Source organism: Chaetura pelagica, unplaced genomic scaffold, assembly GCF_000747805.2.
Source record: "Chaetura pelagica isolate M959 unplaced genomic scaffold, ChaPel_1.0 scaffold108, whole genome shotgun sequence".
In the NCBI taxonomy this organism is placed as follows: Eukaryota; Metazoa; Chordata; class Aves; order Apodiformes; family Apodidae; genus Chaetura; species Chaetura pelagica.
In genome coordinates, this window is record NW_009970718.1 from 3,079,712 (window position 1) to 3,095,613 (window position 15,902).

Sequence of the window (15,902 nt, forward strand, 5' to 3'; positions counted from 1 at the left end):
TTGAACACATTATATGATGGATAACTGAATTTAGTTTATCCTTTCTATTAAACAAAACAACTCAACAATGTATCATGTCAAAACCAGAAGAAAAGCTTCTGTTGTGCTACTGTCCATAAGAGCTACAAGGAAAAATGTATGTGGGACAATGCTATATACAGTCTTTCATCTCTCCTCACACAGTAACTCTTGGGGGTTACCTCAACAGTACCTGTTGGGGGTTAACTCAATAGGCTACTCAGAAGAATACAGGTTTGTTTTCTAGCCATACAGCTGTAACTTGGAGAATACAGGGGCTTAACAGTCTTACATTTGCAAGGTTTATGATCACAGATACAGCTATTAAAATATGCATTCTAGTTTAAAATAAAGGTGCACTAGCTTAGTTTTCCTCTTCTAGATTTAAAATAACTAGCTCTTCCACATGTTGTAAAACATGGCCAACAGAAATATGATCATGTAACAATATAAAAAGTCTTGAGGTCAGAAGAGTAAAAAGAGCTTTTTTTTCCCTAGCATCTATAAATGGAATGATTTCAGTTCATTACCAAAAGCAACAATTTCATTTCTTACTGTAATACTTTATAACAAACACAACAGTTTCTAGTCACTAGGTGTTTCAGTCTCTGCTGGACCTCTAATCAATCTTCGTGTTCCCCTCTTCCCTGCAGGGCCTTTTGGTTTAGCAAAATTTTGTTTGTGAGCATGTTGTTTTGGATGAACCTCTTCATAAAGGAAGTCAGCAGTTAACTCATCACCATTATCTATTTCAATCTGTGAAAAAAAAAAGTTTATAATGTTAATCCTAAAGCCGTATTTAAAAACATTTGCTAAAGTTCTGAATACCGTATTAAAACCATATGTGCAATAAAGTTCAGAGTCTAGCACAAAATGTTCTCCAACTTGTGCCTAATCTTCTCAACAATCTCGGATGGTTTTTCTGAGAATCCACTATAATCTTACCAGTATTACTAACTAGGAGTACACACTCCATTTCAGAACTACAATCTCCTTTCTTTATTCTCCTCTCTAAAATAAAAACTTGATATGTCCTAATGTAATCTCTAAATTTTAAGAATCTATTTCACTAGAAAGAGCTTTAAACACCAATAATAAAAGCAATTTGCATACATATTATTGTCTCTAGAGACAGAAGGGGAGGAGTACAAACAGCTGATATGATTAGCTGGCCACTGCAACTCATCATGTATTCAAGCCAGGAAAAGCTAAAATAAATTTAATGAAGACACAAAAAGGGATGCTTTTTTTTTGTTGTTTTAAAATTTAAGCATATAAGCCTGAATGCAAAGAAAATACTCTTCCCAGGGCAAACACCATTGTTTTGAATTGCAGGAATTTAGAATCCAGAGAAATGCTTTGGCCCTGCTCTGCTGAACATTCAGCACTTCATAGCCTGCCAACCATAGCACTTGATGGACTTGCCAGCCACGGTATTGCTGTTACAAGTGCATGCTTCAGAAATATGTCTACAAGAGTCATATTATGCATTTATTTCATTGTAGAAAGGAAATTTCTGATAAATAATTACAGATAAAAACACATAGTGATAATCTACTTAAGTCATGTCAACACAGTAAAAATGGTTAGTATTAACTCTGCTACTTTTTGGGTAGACATAATCCTCACAGAAACCAAGCCTCAAAGTCCTTCTAAATTTACAGCTCAAACATTAAGAAAATAACTGTTGGTCACACGCTCCAGAAATGGACCCTTCCCATGGGCTCTGCTCTGGTGTTGAGAAACAACTTACTCTTCAGGCACAGTAGTCAAATCTATACAATGTGAAAAGATCAGCTCACTTGCAAATCCACATTTGCCCCGTGGCAAGACTCCTAAGATAGCAGCTTAAGTTCAATAACTGCAGCTTGAAATAATTTTGAAAATCTTTAAGTAACCTTGGCTTTAAAGGAATTCTATGTTCAGCAACAGCAATGTGTTGTGGTCCAAAATATGACAGGCCTTCTAATAAGATATAATGTTACTACAAAATAGTCCTTCAAAGTACTCTCCAATACTCACTTGATGCACAAGGATACATTTATTAAAGCTGTGAAAGTGTAGAAATTATGAAGCAGATAAAGGTTTCCACAACTTAACTTTGTATCTGAAGCTTTATCAACAAGTATTTCTTGTTCTGGACAAACTTTAATAGTTGTAGTTAATAGTTATACAACACTTCCCCTTATTTACAGAAGGTGGTGGCAGAGGCAGTTACAGTTAGATATTAAGAAGGGAACAGAGGGATAGAGAAAATACCAGTATACCCAGTGTGACTCACCTTTCTAATGATCTGCATCCACAACTGTCTTTCTACAATTTCTAACAGTGGACTTTTGCAACTAGAGTAGAGCATTCGTTCTCGTATACTGCAGGTATAGCCTGGCATCGAGTAGATGAAAACTGCAGGAAAAAAACAACCCACAAATCAGACCATAACTACACTCCATCAAAACCTGTATTATAATATCACTTACAGCAGAGAGGCATTGCAAGCCAACTATGCAGTCTGAAAGGGAAAATGTAACACCAGTCAGGATCTTTTTTGCTACAGCAAGAGTTTCACATCGAATGGGGAATCAGAGAATGGCCACTATATTTATGTTTTCAAATGATGACTGATTTATAGATGTTCATAATCAAAAGGGATAGCTCACTGCTTTGTAAACATAAGGACTCCTCTGAAGTCAGTTTGACAATCAAATGACTCTGAAATTTATGCTCATGCTGACAAGCAGATGTATTTTCTCATACCTATGGATTCCAAATAGTCTCCTTCATGGGCATGTTTATACAGGAAAAAGTGGTAACGTGCAGCATCCTTTGGAATTCTTTTTGGCAAGTCCTTAAGTTCCGTATGAAGTGTGTTGGCCAAAATAATAACTTCATTTTTCATATCAATTTGCTGTTAACAAAAGAAACCTGAATATAGTTAATAGAAAGCAAACCAGAGAACATGACAGGATGAAAAAAAAACAAACCAGTTAATCCAATATGGCATGGTAATTTATCAGTGTACATCATCTACACACATTGCTTAATGTGTGGATAATCTATTTCATACTCACTACTAAAGAACAGTTAAAGTATTTTATACTTGCCAGTTGTACATAATTCAGATTCTTATTTTTCAGTTTCTCCAAAGCCTGAATAGCTTCTTTAGCTATGGGGAATGCTACTCCTTGCAATGTTTGATGCTTGGTATCTACACCAACATCCGTCTGTACCTGGAACACAAATCAAACGAGATGTAAGCAGATACCTTTGCAGGCATTTGTTTGGTTTCTTATAGTAACTGACAATATGTTGCATATGGTGACACACAGAGTAAATTAGCTATTCCAAGAATAAACTACCCTAAAATATGATCCTCATATATATAACGGATTTGTATTTTTTAATTTACAGGTCATGTTTGCTTGCTTACATGAAAACAGTTTAATATCTCTGAAATAGCTGGCTTTGCAGAGCCTACAGAATGATCAAAGAAGTAAAACTGGCTCAAGTGTCATTAAAGAAGTTAAATTCTGGTATGAAGATACACTAAGCCAGGAGGAAAGAGCTTGGTTTTCATATTCTGTGTTACACTTTTGAACTGACAATATTGCTTATGAACCTTATTGTATCTTGAAAAAAAAAATATTACATCAAAACATACAAATATAATCTCTAGGCAATCAAAATTTTCAGAGGAAGAGAGAAGAATTGTATCTTATAAGACAAACTGATCTTCTTGAAGGAAAAGCAAAGCAACTTCCCTCCTTCCTGCTTTAATACCCTACCCAGCCACAGCCTATCCCAAAAGGAAAGCAAACACAACAAACAAAATCTTATTTTTTGACTTGTAGGATGTCTAATACGAAGTAAAAAAAATCCAAGGTAAATGCAAGCTCAACAACTGTTCATAACCCAGAAATTATTTGAGAGGAAACAAGAGTTATTTCAAAGGCATTTTTAAAAGAATTTCTGTTAGTCTTAACATTCATGCAGTTTCTTTCAAAATGAGCTCTGGCCTCCAGTTTTCTCACATCTGTACTTAACATCTCAGTATTAGCTTTTGAATATATTGACTTATTTTTAAAATTTCATAATCACTTTTAACATTAGTGATGAAGCAGCAAAGGTCAGAAAAGTGTATAAAATGGAAAGTATGGGTCTTAGATCTATCAGATAGACGATGTTCAGCTTTAATTAAAAAGAGATTATCATGAAATATGGAACAAATAGATAAAAAAAATGAAAGATGCTTGGGGCAACAGTAAATTATCCTCCACGTTTTAAGAACAGCTTATCAGCAACAAGGAAAGAGAAGAAGAAAGCAAGCGGAAGAGCTTGCTTTTATATAAAGATTGATAAATGTATGAAGCAGGTCACATAAAAATATTTGCAAAATATATATGCACAAAAGCCTTATTACTATACATAAAACAGGCATCAGAAAAATAGTAAAACATAACAAAATACCATACTGTATAAACTATATTAAAGTAGAAGTAGGAAAAAAACCTCAAACAACAAACAGCTGTGAAGTTTGGGGACAGGTAAGAGAAGAAGTTAACCCAACATAACTCAAGATTTAAGAAAATTAACAAAATGTACTTGTCCATATGGCAACACATTTCAGACCATTAAAGCAAACGAAAAACACCTAAGTAACTTAAAAATATCTAAATTCACACCATAAGATTTGCTAGTGATGTCTGCTGAGTGGTGGATAAAATGGCAGATGAAATCTCCTGTGAATAATTCTGAAGTAATGTATGCAGAAGAAAAAAGAAATCAACACTCTCTTCTACCTGTATGGTGCTGGGGTTGAGCTAGCTACTACCATTCAGGAGCAAGACTTTGCAGGTCACACTGAGTATCTCTGAAAATATCATCTCAGTGGTCAGCCTTGGAAAAAACCCCAAAACCCAAACAAAACAAATAAAAAACAACGAAAACTCCCCACCCACAAATTAAATGTTACAAATTGCTACACAAAGAGTGGAGAACAGAACACATCATTAGGCACTATAGGTGTCAGTAACATGCTTGCATCTTCAATACCACATGCAGTTCTGCCTTCCCTATCCCTCCATCTCCTATGTTATATAGCAGAGCTGGAAAAACTGCAGAAAAAAGCAAAAGGATCAGAAGTATGGAGTGTTTTTTTTAGGAGGAAGAACTACCTAGATTAGGACTTGACAGCCTAGAAGAAAGAACTGATAAGGAACACAAAGTTCATGGATATAGAATGATAATATAGTTTGGGTTGAAAGGAACCTTTAAAGATCGTCTAGTCCAACCCCCCTGTAGCGAGCAGGGACATCTTCAACTAGATCAGATTGCTCAAAGCCCCATCCAACTTGATTCTGAATGTTTCCAGGGATGGGGCATCTACCACCTCTCTGGACAACCTGTTCCAGTGCAACAACACAGTTGCAGTAAAAGCTTGGTAAAGTGGAAACATTAGAGAAGATAAAGAGCTGCATTTCACATGTTAGTTTGCTGGCATCCAGATGCAGAAACAAACAATATTTCAAACACATTTACCATGGCTGTAAAATACAAGCCTGAAAAACTAATGAGATCAGCACATGACCTATATTAATACATATCTGAACATAAACACTAATCAAGTGAAGGAAAAATGTAAGAAAAGAATCCCCTGAAACTTTTAAGCCATTAGCTAGCAGGCAATCCTCAAATTATTTGGTTAAAGGCTTTTGTTAAGAGTTTTTTCTGTAAAGTGTTTGTAGCAAAAGCAAATCAGTCTCTTAAAAGGACTAGCTACTTGGTTTGGACTTCTATTTTATTTTTATTGGAATTCCATTCACTTCCTCTCACTGGTAAAAACAAATGCACTGGTGCTGGAAGGTAATTATATTTCCTCTAGGGATAAGGCTGCTGAAATACTCCTGGCAATAATTCACTGCAACAGTTGTTATTTTGTGTTTTCTCTACAATTCTCTACAATTTCTGCCACCGTTGAAGTTGGAAGGCATCTCTGGAAGTGATCTCGCCCAACCACCCTGCTCTAGAGGGCCCAGCTAGAGGCAGCTGCTCAGCTGTCTCTCCAGACAGCTTTTGAACATCTCCAAGATGGAGACTCCCCAGGTTAAGAGCCAAGTTGGAACAGTTAAGCTCTGCAATCATAAGGTGTCTGACTCGGATCCTAGGCCTTGCAAACTCAGCAAGATCATTCCACTTCAACTCCTGCCAGCATCATCCTGCACTCTCAAGTCACTGAGAGATAAATTTATATTCTCATCCACCCAAACCTTCTGAAACTTTCCATTTTCCTTTCCTCCTTTTCTACCCTAGAAAGACACACTCAAAGACATTGTAGGTACCTCATTAATCTTAATTTGTCGAAGTTCTTCTTCTGCTGCAGTGAGAGGCGCAGGGGAGGACTGCGATATCAAATATTTTTTATATCCATTCAGTGAAACATCATCCTGAAAACACAATATCAATATTGATCATTTTTTATAATAAACGCTGTCTTCAAAGATGCTCTACGCAGCATAAAAAAGCAATTACTTCCCATAAAGTTATAGTAATTTTATTGGAAAATCCATTCAGAATTACAAGTGTAAGTGCATTAGCAAGTTCAGCTCATCTTCCTGTACAGCAGGATCCACTTGGCTGCTCTTGTACCCAACTGTACCATGAGCAGCATTTCCACCATCAGTCCTTAATGACCTCGCTAATACAAAAATTAGCACTAATGAAGACTGCATGAGTGAAGTTATTCAGCTGTTTTGGACAAAACCTCACAAAATCGCCACAATTCTAATAAACAAACAAACAAACAAATAAATAATTCTATTTCTTATTAAGTGTGCATGCTGAGACTGGAGACTCATTAGCTGTTTTCTACCTAAATAAATGGGAGATACAAATGCCACGTTAGGAAAATGAGTAGGCACATGATACTGCAAATAGCTTAGGATGCAACATCAGAGAAGTGATGATTTCTGATAACCACTCTGGGGAATCTGACAACATTCAGTTTCAGTTCTGACCCTCCCCAAAGAGGTTGATACCAGAGGCAAACACTGTTGTATTTTATAATTAAGCTGGTCACTTAGAAGAGAACCTTATGCAATCATGTGATTTTTATACTCAAGTTCTAAAGAGAAACAGAAAGCTCCTTCTTAGCTCTTCCCTTTCTGAAAGAGACAGATCTTCCCAAACACAATTTCCAGTGGAAATATTCCATTATGTCTTGTTTCAGAAACCCAGTGGTACTGAGGTTAATACATGTGAAGTAGCAGATGGGACCATAACCAGGTTCCACCAGGATAACAGAGCTAGTTGCAACTAAACCATCCTTCTGTCTAACAAAATAAAGACAGAGTAACTCAAGATTCTAAGTGAGGTTTGCAACTTGATACTTGGAAGAAGCTGTGATTTTCACACAGATGAACATTAAGAGGCCAGCTACAATTAAGGAGCTTAAAAGACACTAAAACAAAGAATTTAGAGATATACTAAGCTGTAACATAATGAACCTGGAAAAAGTGAGTTATGTTGATTTCATCCTTTGAGTGCCCTAAATACATTCTGAAATTCTAGTAATAGACAAATGCAATGCTCCTTCCTTACAATGGAGATGTAAGCTCAGACTTGCATCTAGTCTTAAAACTCAGAGCCCAAATTCTACAATTACACAGACTGTTAATGGTTTGGTGCAAGTGGCATTGAGAGATTAGTTAACTGAACAGGCAAGAAAATAATAAGATGATCTCTATCACTAAACTCTCTTAGCAACTCAATCATATGCTTCTCTAGAATAAAGCCTCTCCAGAGATGTTTGTTACTGTGTTTGTTAGGATAATGGAGCCTCCATCACAGGTTAATGCTGAATATAACAAATGATTTATTTGGTGAACAGCAGAATTATTAGCCCCATGTCTTTATGGACTTGTCTGTCTACCACAACAGCCCACACCTCTTCCACAATTTTTTCCCCACTACAATATCCTTTATTCTTCCCCAAATCTCCAACTCCTTCCGTTCTTTTAGCATCAGCCCCCTGTGTCACTAGTGGTGGTGCTTTGATTCAGATTTGTGCATATGATGAACTAATTAACAGGCCACACAGAAGGTAACTGCTGCAATCTCTGTCTTTGCGGAAGGTGGAAAAAGGAAATGATCATTTGGATTGCTAAGTAATCATCCATTTTCATGAAAGCTATAGGAATCATAGAACTTTGAAAATTGTAACTTGTATTTCTTTAAAACTGGAAATGGATTAAATAGTCAAGACTGACTGGTGCCTGCCTGACAAACAGGCTGACTTCATATCCATGAAAGACCTATTCCCCAAAGAAATCAAAGTAACACAGTAGCCTCATATTTCCTTACATACACAGCAGTTGCAGGCTTTTCAACATTCCTTAGAAGCTTGTTAGCTTTCATACATGCACCTGGCAATTATCTTACCAGATTTAACAGCCAACTATTAGTATTTTCATTGAACAAATCAGGAGCTACTAAAATTCTGTTTCTGTAAATTAAAACGGCAGCCATGGACTTGAGTTACATTTGATGGTAAAAGTCTAAAGAACTGACAGCTTAATTATCTTGGTTTATGATAAAAGCATTTGTTTTTCAGATGTTAACAGCATGCAATTAGCTGCTCTAGCCCACTTCTGTTTCATAGGCATACTTAGAATACAGCTTGGGTATACCATTAGCCTTAAAGTTACCATGTTACAGCTTTTTGAGGATTCACGTGCATGCAGTGAGATTAAGAGAGGCTCCTATTGTTCCCAGATTATTTAGGTTTTGTGGTAATTTGAAGCAAGTACTTCTTAGCCTATAATTGTTAAATATACTTAACTTTTTCAAATGAGAGAATTTCCACAATTACTTTTTAACACTGCAGTAATATGCATGGCTTTTAACTCTTTTTTTCCTTAATCAAAAAAGAGCAGAAACACCACAAATTCATGCCAGTATCCAGCTACTATATTTAGTATTTAATGTCAGTGTGCTAACTTTAAAAATAAAAACATACCTGTACTGTTCCAAATACTTCATCCTTAATATGACCACCTCCAAATTCTTTCTTAAGTGTTGCTCGGGTTGCTGCATACAACATTTTTTGACGAACCTAGCATATAATAAAATAGTGTTGGTTTGATTTGGGTGGGTTTTTTTAACTTGGTGTACAGAGAGAATCTAACATATTGGTGTTCCAAGTCCACTGACAAACACTTTTCTTGAACAAATATTTTAAGTGTCGAAACTGCACTTGAAGTTTTAATTCTACAGAAGTTGTAACTATTAATAAAGAATAAACTCCATGGAATGTGCTCTGCATCACAATACAAACACATGCTATTAAATTCTCAAGGGCATGACACAATGCATTATTATCAAAGTAATTCCAAAACTAAATTGCAGCTTTAGTAAGAGCTTTTTTTAATATGAGCTTTTCTTTAAATGGAAAAATATGTCAACAGAATCTTTACTAATTTGAAATGGGAAAACCCACAACTGTTTAGATCTTTTGTCACTGGTCTGCGTACTAATGGATAAAAGAGAGAAAGAGCAGACTGCAAGTATCTCATTATTATTTTTATTTGACAGTGACTCCAGATAATTTTGGTTCAACTACAGACTGGAAAAATTAAATTTCCTGGGGGTAGATCTAATCATGCTTGCTCCCTATCAACTTGTGTTTAACACAGTCACTTACTGCTCTCACAACAGTCCCATCTTCCCAACTTATTTCACTGTCATGCCATGCTCACCACAATACCTCACTTTTTCCACCTAATGTCTTCTAGGCACTCCAACTCTTGGACTCTTACTATTTCCTAACTGCTAGTGCAAGTAATAGAAATATGGGAATAGCTTTACTTGCTCTCTTCCCTTATCTCACATTCCCAGAACCTGAACATAGTATCTTAGTTTCTCCTAGAAATCCTTACCTCTTACCTCAGTTTCCTCCCCTGTTCTTTAACTACTAAGAAACAGTATATTCTGTGGCCAGTCACACGAGTGCCAGCTGGGCAGCCAGCAAACCAAACAGAACAAATGGCTTGAGCTCTCACTGTAATCCTTCTCTTTGTGACAACACCCACTGAGATTTTTGTCCCATATCCTTCCTTCCATGATTCATTTTAATGAAACACTGGCAGAAAGACAACTCGGCAAAAAACAATCTTGCCTCCTCCAGTCCAGCTAGAAATATGAAGGATCAGCTGCACTCTAGACCCACTGATATTGCTTCTCAATCAGCTTCAAGGTGTTTTCCCAGTTTTCCTGGAGGAAAGTGAGGGAAAAGTTGGGGAATGCTTCATTCCTCAAATCCTTCATTACTAGGATTCAGATTGAAAGGCACTGTTGAAAAATCATTAACAGCATGAAGCCTCTGATGACTGTTACTTACAGGAGAGTGATCAGGTGACCATGCAATGAAGATCCATTCATATCCTTGAGCATTCTGAGAATCTAATCTGTATAATATATAACATGGTTGCTTGTCTTCAAGAAGGGGAAGGACAAAGGAATCATAATCCTTTTCCCATGATCCAACTGGCCGCATAGATGATCCCACAATAAGCTGCTCTATAACCAATAACCAAAGCTACAGGTTAACAACGATACAGTTAATACCAGTTTTCAAAATAGCAATTACAATAAACAGTTAATCACACACTTAATCTTTCATAATTACATCCACAGGAATGGAAGTCAAGGTCAGTGTGAAAGCAGGTGAATTCCTACAAAAACTGTGTATGTTCACACTCTTAACTTACTTTAACCCAAATACAAATAGTTAAGAAGTAATGTGTTGGTTGTCATCAAGTTCGTTGATCTGAAGGGACAAGACTGATGTGCTTTTAGTGTAAAGTACACAAGAAGGGAAACAAGACTGTCTTTTGCTAGTTAGTTTACTTTTAAATTGAAATACTTAAGTAGAAAAAAGATGAGAGTAAGCTTCTACATTTTAGAATTATCAGTGCTGTTGCTATAACGTATTAGTGTTTGTACTCATTGTAAGGAGTCAATAACTCAGTTACAGAGAAGAGAGTTAGGAAATAATGGTTGTACTAATCACTTTTACTTGACTGTGGGGTTAGATAAACTTCTTTCTAACACAGCTCCATAACTATGCTCTTTTTAAATGACTGAAGTTGCTGATTATGTATAATTGGCTTAAGTCTGTATAGAATACTTCAGATGAGATTTAATTATGTGAACAGCTGTAGCAACAAGATTTTTCTCTTATTTATAAATCACATCTCAGCTTCCAAAGGAAAAAATTAACACAGTATCTTTCAAAACATTTTTCAGCTTCTCAATAAATAATATCCCCCACTACCAAAACAGAAATACCTAGTTTAAATGGAATCTGACAAAAGTTTGAGGATCATCATACTCCTTTTAGAGAACCTAATTTTTAAATCTTCAGACAAAAGTACAACAATATACAAATGCCTCCACGGCAAACTTTCAGAGCAATGCATTCTGTCACAGTAAGTCCCAGAACATGAAGAGCTCAGGGAGAAGGTGTCCGTTCCTTCTCTGAAGTAGGTACAAAGTAGCTGAAGTTGTACACCTAGACTAAAGTATTCGGAACAAACTTGCCAAGTCTGAACTCTACATGGCTTTATGCTGCTTGGATTTTAGATAGAAAAACGCAATCAAATGAACTCTACTGCCCAGTAGGAAACCTCTTCTCTTGCTAACTCAGATTAGCAGAACTCAGTTTGACTATTTGTTGACTAAGGACAGTTGCTGAAAGCTCCTGCAGACAGATGAGGCAACTGTCCCTCCCTCAGTATTCTGTAAGTTTCAGAGGTTGTTTTCTGAACTGTCGAAAGTAGTATCAGACTGGATTCTGTTCCTACTTACAGACAAAATGCATATATATACACACACAAACAAATATACATACATACAGACACATACAAAATCGGAAATGTCTTCCATTTGTATCTTATTTCTAGGCTTCACTTCATATTAACAAGTAGCACACACACAAAAGCATATTGTTTCACCTTGCCTAAAAGGGAAAAAAAATATGGTATGCTGGAATTTGTTACCTTGTGCTAGTGAGACTTTACCACAGTGACCTGCCCATAACATTACTATTGCCACTTCCTTAAGGAAATCAATATTAGACTTCCTAAGAAAAGTAAACACTAAGAAGGTAATGGTAGGTTATTTACCTAACTACAAAATTATGTATGTGTATATACATGTACATACAGGTTATCTTCCTCCAGCTAACAAGTATTTCAGGGTACTGTAAATGCATGAACTCTACAAAGAACAAAAAAGGCAAGGTGGACATTTGACATACTGGAAAAGACAGACTAAATTATGAAATGTCTTACACAGTCAACCAGCATTGCTATTAAAAAAACAAACAAACAAACAAGCATCTAAAAACCTATGCATTCTGTCTTGCAATCTTTGTAGTCTTGATCACTTGCCAAGAAGTTCAAAGATTAAACTCAAGTTCTGCAAGACATGATGTAATTTTATATTATACATATAACTGAGATTTAAGGAATGGTTTTAGCTTTGAAAATTCATACAAAGTTACAGATTTTTAAAGATATTTTCTATGCAGCCAGACTACAATTTAAGTATCTGCTTTGATAGGACTTTCTACATGCAGCTGATCCCAGTATAAAAAGCAGATAACATTTATACTTGATCTAGAGCGATTAGCTCCTGTGTAAGAATCTGTCTAATTAATGTAACCAAAGCACCGAAAAACTACACAGGTGTAGAATTTTTTTTTCCACTACTGTTTCTTAAGTAAGAAGAGTAAGCTCATTTGTAATGTCCACATAAAATACCTGGCAGTTCTTGGTAAAATATGAAGTTACATTTGGAATAAAAATTGAAATGCAAAAACACAGTAGCATCATATTGAAAATCTTAGCATCACCAAAACTTCTAACTTACCTTCTGTACATGCAAGACCCTAGTAACATTAAGTTTTGCAGTTCTGTTTTTTAAACAATTGAACATGTAGATCACTAAAACAACAAGGAAAACATCTAAGAGAATCAGAAAAAAAAAGATTAAAAATTGACTAACCATTGTCAATGACTATTTTTAAAAGCCTGTATTGTCCATTTCTGGCTCCAACAAAGATGTCTTTAACACTTCCACTTGCTGAAAAAAAGAGAAAATAAAAGTAACCAAATTAACACATTTCACTTTCCGGAGACAAAGAATATTCAGGAAGGCAAGAACAACACTGGAAAAGTGTGCAACTGGCCCTTCATTAAAAAGTTGGCCTGAAAAAGGAACATGTGAGTGGTTTTCCCTCTATGCCGCATGCTATTCCAGCCACCAGCATGCCACAGAGGACAGGCAACACTACACAAAAGTCCTGATTTCTAGCATACCATATGATTTTTGACATAGTGAAAATTAAAGATGACAACACATCATGGCTCTCTGGTTTCACAGTAAACACAGCAACACAATAAAAATATGACACATCACAAATCACAATAGATTTGTGAAGTCAACGGTCTTGGTACAAACTTTCAGACAGAAACTTCATACCTGCCAGGAAAATGTTAGAGCTCGTCTGGCAAAAGTGCTGGTCTTTCCTGGGGACACAGCGCTGAAAAGTATCAGTGAAGGCTGCCAGCCATTGCTCATCTTTTGTATCACCTTATCTCCTCGTGCTTATCTTGATGACATTGTTCAAACCCCGACCTATTGCAACAGGATAGCTCTACAATTAATTCACAAAGAAGCAACTAAAAATACTTTTAAGTGTCCATAATTGACATTGACACTACACTGCAAACATTATAGACTCACTTCCCTGAGCACACTGAAGAACTGTGCTTGAGTCATGTGAAGATTATTCTTATCTCGACTGCTCTGCTAAGCAATCTGAGTGCAAATCAGTTTAATTATGCTGTAGCCAGGGGGTTGTACAGCATTTATTGAAGATCACTTATTGCAAGCTGGTCCTTTAAGTAATCCCACAGCATATAGCATAGCACCAGCAAAACAAACATCAAACCAGGAAACAAAAAGGATTGTTTATAGTCAGGTTGAGGCCAACTGAACAGATGGTCAGATGGTATCCAGCAACAATACTGCCCATACGGAAACATTTTCAATTTCTGCCCATTAAAGTGATGTCCAGGCCCATTCTGAAATGCCAGAATGGTGTGGGAGGGAAAGGGAGTGATTAAACAAACTGAACTGCTTTGGGTTACCAGTCAAACCTCAGCTTCATTCCAGTTAACATCTTCCCACTAATCAGTGCAGACCCTCACTGCAGTTTGCTGCCAGCTTTTCTAATTGTCTCGTCAATCCTCACTGTTCCATTCAGCACACAAACACTGAACCATTTTCTAGACCTACCAGTTCCCTCAGGACATTTTTTTGTCCTCTTATTGTCTCCTATCTTTTTGATCTTTATTCTCTCATTTCAACTCTACACACCAAAACAAGAACAAAATACCGCAGTCCCTCCACCAATATCAGAGCTGTGACATCTCCTGAAGTAACATCTTAAGACAAGACACTTAGGCACTACCAAGTGATCTATGTTTTTTATTCATAAAAGTTTTAAAATTTACAACAGAGTGATATTATGCAGAAAAGAGAATAGCGAGGTAATTAATAGCTAGATAATAGCTAATACCTAGATAATTAAAATTTGTGGTTATTTCACAAGTATTTTAGAGGGAATATTATTTAAAGATTACTTAGAAGACTGTGAACATATTTTAGTCTATTTTCCTACAGCTCTATAAAATTCCTCCACTATTTATCTGCACTGGTCTGTTTGAAAGTCCAGTCCTTTTAGCAACTGCCTGGTACATTTCACTGTCCCCATGACTTCATTTCTGTTTCCAGCAAAGAGCAGCCCATGCTGCCAAATCTTGCAATTGTTTATGAGTGACAGTAGCCTGTTTGTAGCTACTGCCAGCAATGGCACAAGTGTCCAAATTGCAGAATCGGATGCTTTGCTGCAAACAGGACCCCTGATTAGTGCTTTCTGAGGCAGGATCCGGGCAGAAAAGCTGATGAGTTCTCTATAGCTCTCTTCAGAGGACAAAACAATCTCAAAGACATGAAGAAGACCAGCAGAGGAGGGTTAGCCACTCTTTTTGCTTGCAGTAAGCAACAGGATATTCTTTTGCTCCTCCCTCCAGCATTGCCCAGGGAGAGAACGAGGCAATGAAGAGCCACTCCAACAGTTTTCCCCAGCCTACAAAAAAATCTATCCCAGATGCACCTCCAACCTGAGAAGGTTTGAAAAACTTAAAACAAGAAGCAGCAAAAAAGTGCAGGGATTGGCACGCAGGGGAAGGAAAAGAAGAGAGGCCAGAAGGTGCAGACCAAATGCAGCCAATGGACAAAAAAGGGAATAGAGCAGTTAAGAGCTGCCACGTCCGGGACAAAAGTCACCTTCAACAATAAATCTGGGAGAGTAGGCAAAGTACACGATACTAGTCACCAAACAAGCAGATCGCAGAAATCGAGACAGCAAAACCCGACCCCCTCATAATCCTGCAGTATAATCCCTGCTTAGCAATTCTGTGATTCGGGGGAGCCTGGTCACGCTGAGAAACAATATGCTGTCTTCTACTTGCTCCTTGTGCCCTCCAAGGCCTGGAAACAAGCGGAAAAATGGTTCCCCCACACTTCTTCCCTTTGCGGCCTTCCGTGGTGGGGTTTTTAATGGGCTTCGCTCCTTTGGGGCTCCCAGCTCCCTCCAGGTCCTTCCCTGCCCCCGCTGCTCCTCGGGACTCCAGATACAACGGGCCCGGCAGTGACTCTCGGCATTTCCCGCGCTGTCCAACCCGTCCCCAACCCGCTGCGGCGACCCCAGGCAGGCGGCAGCTCCTCCGGCAGCGCGGGGAGACGGGAGGTGCGCGGGGAGC

At 37.3% G+C, this 15,902-nt stretch overlaps 1 protein-coding gene across 1 annotated transcript in view; it reads right to left on the reverse strand.

The window, feature by feature from the left end:
* Positions 1-226: 226 nt before the first annotated feature.
* TWF1 (twinfilin actin-binding protein 1) overlaps positions 227-15,902 on the reverse strand; it is a 31,103-nt gene continuing 15,427 nt past the window's right edge. The window contains exons 2-9 of the mRNA XM_010006299.1: positions 13,078-13,155; positions 10,409-10,587; positions 9,029-9,124; positions 6,354-6,458; positions 3,120-3,245; positions 2,773-2,923; positions 2,300-2,421; positions 227-774 (exon numbers count right to left, since the gene is read on the reverse strand). Coding sequence (XP_010004601.1) covers positions 604-774; positions 2,300-2,421; positions 2,773-2,923; positions 3,120-3,245; positions 6,354-6,458; positions 9,029-9,124; positions 10,409-10,587; positions 13,078-13,155 — 1,028 coding nt within the window. The 3' untranslated portion in view covers positions 227-603. The remainder of the gene's footprint in view (positions 775-2,299; positions 2,422-2,772; positions 2,924-3,119; positions 3,246-6,353; positions 6,459-9,028; positions 9,125-10,408; positions 10,588-13,077; positions 13,156-15,902) is intronic.